This window comes from Penaeus vannamei, chromosome 28 (genome assembly GCF_042767895.1).
Source record: "Penaeus vannamei isolate JL-2024 chromosome 28, ASM4276789v1, whole genome shotgun sequence".
In the NCBI taxonomy this organism is placed as follows: Eukaryota; Metazoa; Arthropoda; class Malacostraca; order Decapoda; family Penaeidae; genus Penaeus; species Penaeus vannamei.
The window spans coordinates 25,452,823-25,462,822 of NC_091576.1; the positions used below are offsets into that span (position 1 = coordinate 25,452,823).

A 10,000-nucleotide genomic window follows, 5' to 3' on the forward strand; every position below is an offset into this window, starting at 1 on the left:
GGGGGAGAGGGAGAAAGGGAGAACGGGTGGGGGCGTTATTAAATGGGGGGGTGTTGGTTTTGCTTGTTGTGATGGGGACGGGGGGGGGGGGGAGAGGGAGAGGGAGAACGGGTGGGGGCGTTATTAAATGGGGGGTTGTTGGTTTTGTTTGTTGTGATGGGGAGGGGGGAGAGGGAGAGGGAGAACGGGTGGGGGCGTTATTAAATGGGGGGTTATTGGTTTTGCTTGTTGTGATGGGGAGGGAAGGGGAGAGGGAGATGGAGAACGGGAGGGTTATTAGAGGAGGATTCTTTGTTGGTAGAGTCTTGGGTTTGTTTGTGAGGGGGGGGGGGGTATTAGAGGAGGGTTTTTGGTTTTGCTTGTTAAGATGGGGTTGGGGAAGAGAGAGAGAAAAAAAAGTGAGATGGAGAGAGAGAGAGAGAGAGAGAGAGAGAGAGAGAGAGAGAGAGAGAGAGAGAGAGAGAGAGAGAGAGAGAGAGAGAGAGAGAGAGAGAGGAGGGAGAGTGAAAGAGAAGTGGAGAGAGAGAGGAGAGAGATGGAGAGAGAGACAGAGACAGACAGGGACAGAGAGAGAGAGAGAGATAAAGGGATAGAGAGATAAGGAGACAAAGAGAAAGAGAGATAGATAGATAGATAGATAGATAGATAGAGAGAGTGAGAGAGAAATAATTACTTATACGAAGGAAACAGAAAAGACAGAAATCTTTTAAAAACTCCCTAATTAATCCCTTTTTAATTCGCCATCTCCGCCAAATCGCCCCAAACGTCAAGCTAATGATGTAAAAGATGGAATCAAATCAGGCTAATCAACCCTTATCGCAAAAATCTCGAATAAAACCCAATTCAATGTAATCAGAAATGATTCGTTCGACGCTATCAAATTTATCATTAGATACTGATACCTTCCTTTCCTTACCCCCCCCCCCCCGACATACTAATACCTCCCTCCCCCCCCGACACACTTATACACCTCCCCCCCTCCTTAAAGAAAAGAAAATGTTTTATGCGTAATGAAATATTATATAAAAAAAGATGCTATCCATTAACTACAGTCATTAATAATTTTTTCCTTCATTAAATTATTACGATACTATGAGCTCGTTTTAGGATTTTTTCAATTCCCATTTTTTTTTTCTTCTTTTTTTTTTTTTTTACTTTGAGATTAAAGTCTTATCCATATCGATTTATGTTCTTTTCATGTCTTCGCGAAGGAAAAGTTGGCGGGAGGGGGAGGGGGAGGGGGAGGGGAAGGAAGGGGAGGAAAGAGAAAGGTGGAAGTAAGGGCAGAAGAGATTAAGAGAAGGAAGAGGAGGAAAGAGAAAGGTGGAAGGACACGCAGAAGAGATTAAGAGAAGGAAGGGGAAGGAAACAGAAAGGAGGAAAAGGAGGCAGAAGAGATTAAGAGAAGGAAGTGGAGGAAAGAGAAAGGTGGAAGGAAAGGCAGAAGAGATTAAGAGAAAGAAGAAGAGGAAAGAGAAAGGTGGAAAGGAAGGCAGAAGAGATTAAGAGAAGGAAGGAGGAAAGAGAAAGGTGGAAGGGAAGGCAGAAGAGATTAAGAGAAGGAAGAAGAGGAAAGAGAAAGGTGGAAAGAAAGGCAGAAGAGATTAAGAGAAGGAAGGAGGAAAGAGAAAGAAGGAAGAAGAGGCAGAAGAGATTAAGAGAAGGAAGGAGGAAAGAGAAAGATCGAAAGAAAGGCAGAAGAGATTAAGAGAAGGAAGGAGAGGAACGAGAAAGGTGGAAGGAAAGGCAGAAGAGATTAAGAGAAGGAAGAAGGAAAGAGAAAGGAGGAAGGAAAGGCAGAAGAGATTAAGAGAAGGAAGGAGGAAAGAGCAAGGAAGAAGAAGAGGCAAAAGAGATTAAGAGAAGGAAGGAGGAAAGAGAAAGGTGGAAGGAAAAGCAGAAGAGATTAAGAGAAGAAAGGAGGAAAGAGAAAGGTGGAAAGGAAGGCAGAAGAGGTTAAGAGAAGGAAGGAGGATAGAGAAAGGTGGAAGGAAAGGCAGAAGAGATTAAGAGAAGGAAGGAGGAAAGAGAAAGGTGAAAAGGAAGGCAGAAGAGGTTAAGAGGAGTAAGGAGGAAAGAGAAAGGTGGAAAGAAAGGCAGAAGAGATTAAGAGAAGGAAGGAGGAAAGAGAAAGGTGGAAGGGAAGGCAGAAGGGATTAAGAGAAGGAAGAAGAGGTGAGAGAAATGTGGACAGAAAGGCAGGAGAAATTAAGAGAAGGAAGAGGAGGAAAGAGAAAGGTGGAGAGAAAGGCAGAAGAGATTAAGAGAAGGAAGAGGAGGAAAGAGAAAGGTGGAAGGAAAGGCAGAAGAGATTAAGAGAAGGAAGAGGAGGAAAGAGAAAGGTGGAAGGAAAGACAGAAGAGATTAAGAGAAGGAAGAAGAGGAAAGAGAAAGGTGGAAAGAAAGACAGAAGAGATTAAGAGAAGGGAGGAAAGAGAAAGGTGGTAAGAAAGGCAGAAGAGATTAAGAGAAGGAAGGAGAAGAAAGAGAAAGGTGGAAAGGAAGGCAGAAGAGATTAAGAGAAGAAAGGAGAAAAGAGAAAGGTGGAAAGGAAGGCAGAAGAGATTAAGAGAAGGAAGGAGAAAAGAGAAAGGTGGAAGGAGAGGCAGAAGAGATTGAGAGAAGGAAGAGGAAGAAAGAGAAAGATGGAAGGAAAGGCAGAAGACATTAAGAGAAGGAAGAGGAGGAAAGAGAAAGGTGGAAGGAAAGGCAGAAGAGATTAAGAGAAGGAAGGAGGAAAAAGAAAGGTGGACAGAAAGGCAGAAAAGATTAAGAGAAGGAAGGGGAAGGAAATAGAAAGGAGGAAAGGGATGCAGAAGAGATTAAGAGAAGGAAGGAGGAAAGAGAAAGGAGGAAGGAAAGGCAGAAGAGATTAAGAGAAGGAAGAGGAAGAAAGAGAAAGGTGGAAAGAAAGACAGAAGAGATAAAGAGAAGGAAGGAGGAAAGAAAAAGATGGAAGGAAAGGCAGAAGAGATTAAAAGAAGGAAGAGGAGGAAAGAGAAAGGTGGAAAGGAAGGCAAAAGAGAATAAGAGAAGGAAGAGAAGGAAAGAGAAAGGTGGAAGGGAAGGCAAAAGAGATTAAGAGAAGGAAGAGGAGGTGAGAGAAATGTGGAAAGAAAGGCAGGAGAGATTAAGAGAAGGAAGGAGGAAAGAAAACGATGGAAAGAAAGGCAGAAGAGATTAAGAGAAGGAAGAGGAGGAAAGAGAAAGGTGGAAGGAAAGGCAGAAGAAATTAAGAGAAGGAAGAGGAGGAAAGAGAAAGGTGGAAAGCAAGGCAGAAGAGATAAAGAGAGAGATAAAGACGCGGTTCAACTGGTCTTGTGTACGCGGAGGTCTGGCCGCGCGTGGGGGCTATCTGGGCCGAATCGCGTCACTTTGGGTCCAAATCTGGGGGCTGAAGAGAGCCGCGATAACACGACCTTGAGCGGTCTTTTCCTTCGGGTTTCTCAGGGCTTATCGGGGTGCAAATAGATACTACTGTCTGTAATATCATGGCGTTATCAATATCTTTCAGTGTCTATATAATCAAGAAAAGTTATGATAGAATTTTATATATAAAGTCAACATAATAAGTATATATAAAGTCAACAGGGGTTAGATTAGAATTTTATATAAAACATCTAGAATAATTATCACATGATTCGCTTTTCATTACGTAAAAAGAAGATAATGAAATGAAAATAAAGAAGAAAAGGCTGATTTGAAACTGAAGATTTAGAGACGCGTCGACGGCCCATCAGACTGGCCTCGATTCGAAAACAGTAGATAGGTTTCCGCGTTTCTTCGAAAAATCGTACGCCATGAAACACGAACCTACAACGAAAACGGGGAATGGGTCCTTGTGTTACATATTCCTCATATCAAAAGTACTATGTTACTCAGGCGAGAGGCATAAGCGGGCAAGGTCTTTAGGCTTATATAGGTCTTGTGTGCGGTCTGGTGCGGCAGTGCTTTTCGCAGTTCAAACAGTTAAACGCCATGGAACGCGAAACTTCTGCGAAAACAGGGAATGGGTCCTTGTGCTACATATTCCTCATATGAAATGTACTGTTACTCAAGCGAGAGGCATGAGCGGTCAAGGTATTTAGGCTTATGTAGGTCTAGTGTCCGGTCTGGTGCGGCGGTGCTTTTCGCAGTTGAAACACTAAGCCTGGCTGGGCACAAGTCGGGTCCTCAGCGAAGAGCCGCGCCTTAAGGAGGTAGGGAAGGAAATAGACACACACACATGTACAATGTATACATTCATACCTACACAATGCATATAAATAAATATATATGTATAAATATTCATGTGTGTATATGCATATATCTACGTACGCGCATACACACACACACACACACACACACACACAAGCACGCACACGCGCACACACACACACACACATGCACACACACACACACACACACACACACACACACACACACACACACACACACACACACACACACACACATATATATATATATATATATATATATATATATATATATATATATATATATATATATCATATATATAAAGAGAGGGGGGAGTGGAGACAGGGAAATCATAAAAACTAGCAAGATAGGCAAGATGGAGAAAAAAAGGGGGGGGGTAAGAAAGCGACGTGATGTAAGTGGAACAACATATTATAAAAAGGACAAAAAATGCTACATCTACTTCACACTACACAAAAGTAGGTTAAGCGTACGTCTCTACCCTCAGCATTAAGACTTAAAGCTGCACGGTCTTTGCAATATGACATGTGTTTAATCCTTAATCTAAAACTGGAGCCAAACACAACTTCCACAGAGACCCCGTATGCTAAATTTGCCCAGAAGCCCCGCCCCCTTTTCCACGTCCGGGAATCTGATTGGTTTAGCGCGAAATTTTCTCGTTTTTATTTATTTTATTTACATTTACTTTCTACATAATATTAAATAGGATTGTTCTTCTTTATGATGAAAATGGTGGTGGTAATAGTAAAATGATGATGGTTATGACTGTTTATGAAGATGAGGGTGATAATAATTATAATGATAATGATATGATGATAATGATAATGATGATGATAATGATAATGACGATGACGATGATGATGATGATGATAATGATAATGATGTTGATGATGATGATGATGATGATGATGATGATGATGATGATGATGATGATAATAATGATAATGAAAATGATAATGGTAATGATAATGATAATAATGATTATGATTATGATGATACTAATGGCAATAGCAATTATTATAATAAAAACATATAATCATCGAGTATTTACGATGATCATCATGGTAACGGCAGTTTCAATGATAATGAAGTAACTGATAATTATCATAATAGTAATGATAGTGAAATACTAATGATAATGATAAAATATTGATATTGATAATGATCATAAAAATAATAATGATAAATTGATAAAAATACAAAATATAATAATGATGATAATAACAACGTAAATAACAATGAAACATAATATTAATAACAGTAATATTGACAGCACTGACAAGAACGATTATATTTCCGAACATGTATTGTTTTCAACAATTTCAAGCTGTATTTTTCTCTTCCTTTTACAAACAACCCGAACAAAAATAAAGAAATAAACAAGCAGAAGAAAAAAGAAAGGTAAAATCGACACAAAATCTTCGTTTCAAAAATTCAGGTAAACACAAAACACGTCAAATGCGGGCGCTTAAATATGTTAACAAACAACAGCTGTTATCTACGCACTGAATGTAAACAGGACAGAATTAAACTTATAAACATCAAGAATGTTTCTTACTTGAGACCTCTCCCCCCCCCCCCCCCCCACCCCCTTGCACCGAATGCGAAACCTGTGCTATTTCATTTTTAGTCCAGCTATGCTATGGCAGGGTTACTATCTTAAGTAAAGTGTACGTTGATATAGTTTCTTTGTATTTGTTGTTTGTCTTAGCTAATGTATATACACGTTCGTCTGTCTGTAAGTTTGTTAGAGTATGTACATGTGCGCTGTTTATTCTTGTATCCACTTGTCCGTCTCATTAAATTGGTATCGACAAACATCCATATCAATCTATCTATCCTTCCCTTTCCTCACTCCCACTCACCTTCCCCATTTGCACCTCCTGTCAACTTGTTTTTCAGGTTATTAGTCCCTTACTATGCATGCTGTGTTGCCCCTTTGTCCAATTGGTTCTACATCCGCATGGCAAAGTACATAGGTTACGCACGGTGCATAAGTCTTTCAACCTCTCTGTCTATCACATTCAGATATCAGCCCCATGATATAAGTTTTGTACCCACTAAACATCGACATTACTCTCTCTATTTCACCGCAAAGTCGTTTCTAGCAACATAAATAACTTGTATGTGAAAATGTTTACCGAATAAGTTAATATCACCTATTTCAGGCTATCTACCACTCACTTATATGTGAAAATATTTACCGAATAAGTTAATATCACCTAATTAAGACTATCTACTACTCAGGGACCATGAATATTTCCAAGCTCACTTATACTTAAAACCTCTACGTCTATCACACCTTCATCTATTAAAACAAAATCAAACAAAAAGCAAAAGTCATATATACAGATAGACAGAGAGATAGATAGGTAGACAGGTAGATGGATGGATACACAGATAGGTAGACAGGTAGATGGATGGATACACAGATAGGTAGACAGGTAGATGGATGGATAGATAGACAGGTAGATGGATGGATAGATAGGTAGGTAGACAGGTAGATAGATGGATAGGTAAATATGAACAACTCCAATAAAGTAACGTCAAAATCGCAAACCCTCCCAAAATCAGACCAAAATCCAGGTAGATGGATGGATAGACGGATAGGTAGACAGGTAGACAGATGGATAGATAAATATGTACAAGTCAAAACCGTAAATCCGTAAAAACCGTAAAAAAATCAAACCAAAACCCCCGATTCCAACCAGCGAGACACAAAACCCAACTCACGCGTATTCGAGGTGACTCTCCCCCTGGTCCCCGTCGGGCCAGGCTCCGTAGCAGACGATCCGCTCCCCTCCGTCCTTGATGGGCAGGGCCTCGGTCGTGTAGAACAGCATGTTGGGCATCGATATGAAGATGGACGATACCCAGATCCACACCACGATGAGGATCGTCCCCTTCCAGCCCATTCGCGGTCGGAGGGGGTACATGATGGCCACGTATCTGAAGGGGTTGGAAAGAGATGGGTGGAGTTAGTAAGGGATTAGGGAGGTGGAATAGTAAGAACAATTATTTGGCTTTATGTCGAGTTCTTTTGTGCTGGAACGGTTAGGATGGTGTCTAATCTTGAGGATTTGGCTGAGAGATCTTTATTACTCCGTGTGAATACTCTTTTTAACCACGGACTTTGAGGCAGAATTCAAAAACCAAGATAACTTTTATGTCACGGAGGAAAAATTCACACTACTGATGAAAATAGTAATAAGAATATTGAAAAAGCAAAACTCTGCCAGTATCCAAAACTCCACATCTAACAGTGATTAAGAATCCTGCATATTCGTCCTTGATTCGGATGCTGCGCCAGATCACCATCGAATACGTAAGCCTAACGCAAATTTTGAGCAGGATCCGATTCTCCAAAGAGTGGTGATGAATCCTTAACTTCATCCTGCCTCCGGGCGACGACCCACACGCGCGCCAGAACCAAATCCACTGGTCCCGACCCTTGGGCATTGCATCCACAAAATTTCATCACAGTCTTTATAAAAAACAAAAAAAAAAAAAAAAACACAACCTTGACCTAGGTACAATAATGAGGGTGATGCTGATGATATTTGTAATAAAATGACATTAGCATATTTATTAGCAAATGCAATAATGGTGACGCTAATGATATTTATAATAAAATGACATTTATTAGCAAAAGTAAAATCAAATAAAATGATAATCATGATAGAAATAAATAAATAAATAAAATTAAAAAGTATGATAATGATGATGTTCACCCTAAAAATGATAATGACAGGAATGATAGGTCAGTGTCCCTGTGGAAATGGCGGTACCACCCTCGTCTGACCTGATGCCCTTCCTAACATCAACGAAGTCAAAAGAACGACCTATTTGGGCCGATCCAGCGAGGCTTACTGGTGGTCACTGTTGCTATCCCTGTCATTATCATTAGTGCAGTTGCCAGTGCAAACACACGCAATATTTTTGTGCCTGTGTATGAAGTAGAGCAAATAGAGATTATCTGTGGATTTGTAGCTATTATATCACTATGATAAATAGTTTTCATACCGGTCGCATTGGCAGTGGGACGTAATAGTAAACACACACATGTACATAGTCTTTTTTTTTTTTACAACACTGACATGGGTACATCCACAAACCCACACATACACATGGAAAAAAACAAACAAACGCGAAAATGCACTAATAGGAGCACACAGACACAAAAGAGAGATACATACGCAAACACTAACAAACACAAACATTCGCTGCACATATATCCAAATACCTCCCCCCCCCCGCTTCCCCCCCCTCCCCCACTGCTCTTTCATTCCCCGCTGCTGCCACCCACACACTATTATCCTCCCCCACCTCTCCCTTACCCCGCTATCCCCCGCACACCCCGCCTCCCCCACACGCATCCCCCCCCCTTCCCCCGTTCCCCGCCCCCGCCACCCACACATTATTATCCTCCCCCCCCCTCCCTTACCCCGCTATCCCCCTCCACACCCCGCCTCCCCCACACGCATCCCCCCCTCCCTCCCCCGTTCCCCGCCCCCGCCACCCACACACTATTATCCTCCCCCCCCCTCCCTTACCCCGCTATCCCCCTCCACACCCCGCCTCCCCCACACGCATCCCCCCCTCCCTCCCCCGTTCCCCGCCCCCACCACCCACACACTATTATCCTCCCCCACCTCTCCCTTACCCCGCTATCCCCCCTACACACCCCGCCTCCCCCACACGCATCCCCCCCCCTTCCCCCGTTCCCCGCCCCCGCCACCCACACACTATTATCCTCCCCCACCTCTCCCTTACCCCGCTATCCCCCGCACACCCCGCCCCCCCCACACGCAATCCCCCCCCCTTCCCCGTTCCCCGCCCCCGCCACCCACACACAGCAATATTTTCCTTCACCGAACGAGGCAGAATTTGGGAAATATTCGTCGTGAAAAGCTACCCGCCGCTCGCCTCCGTATCTCACACAAGCGCTGCAATTTGAGCACAAATAGTGACATTTTCTGCTTTCTGAACGGCGAAAAAAAAACATATATTGAAGCATCAAAGAGCCGTCTAGCTTTCTCTGTGCGCGGGCGTTCGCTTGTATAAGTACTTGTTTGTTGTGTCTTTGTTGTGTTTGTTGTGAGTTTGTGTGTATGAGCGTATATTCTGTACAGTATCTAGACACAAACGCATACGTGCACACGCATCTCTATATGCGTGTGTATGTGTATTGTGTGTTTGTTTATATACAGACACAAACAAATACGTACACACGCATCTCTATAAGTGTGTGTGTATGTGTATTGTATGTTTGTATACAGACACAAACAAATACGTACACACGCATCTCTATATATGTGTGTGTATGTGTATTGTGTGTTTGTTTATATACAGACACAAACAAATACGTACACACGCATCTCTATACGTGTGTGTATATGTATATTGTGTTTGTTTATATACAGACACAAACAAATACGTACACACGCATCTCTATATATGTGTGTGTGTATGTGTATTGTGTGTTTGTTTATATACAGACACAAACAAATACGTACACACGCATCTCTATACGTGTGTGTATATGTATATTGTGTTTGTTTATATACAGACACAAACAAATACGTACACACGCATCTCTATGCGTGTATGTGTGCGTATCATGTTTGTTTATATACAGACACAAACAAATACGTACACACGTATCTCTATATATGTGTGTATGTGTATTGTATGTTTGTTTTTATACAGACACAAACAAATACGTACACACGCATCTCTATACGTGTGTGTATGTGTATTGTGTGTTTGTTTATATACAGAC

The 10,000-nt window shown here is 41.8% G+C and overlaps 1 protein-coding gene across 1 annotated transcript in view; it reads right to left on the reverse strand.

Moving 5' to 3' along the window:
• LOC113811469 (tachykinin-like peptides receptor 99D) overlaps window positions 1-10,000 on the reverse strand; it is a 201,589-nt gene that overhangs the window by 33,629 nt on the left and 157,960 nt on the right. Inside the window, exon 2 of the mRNA XM_070141967.1 lies at window positions 6,952-7,167. Within this exon, the coding sequence (XP_069998068.1) occupies window positions 6,952-7,167 (216 nt within the window). The remainder of the gene's footprint in view (window positions 1-6,951; window positions 7,168-10,000) is intronic.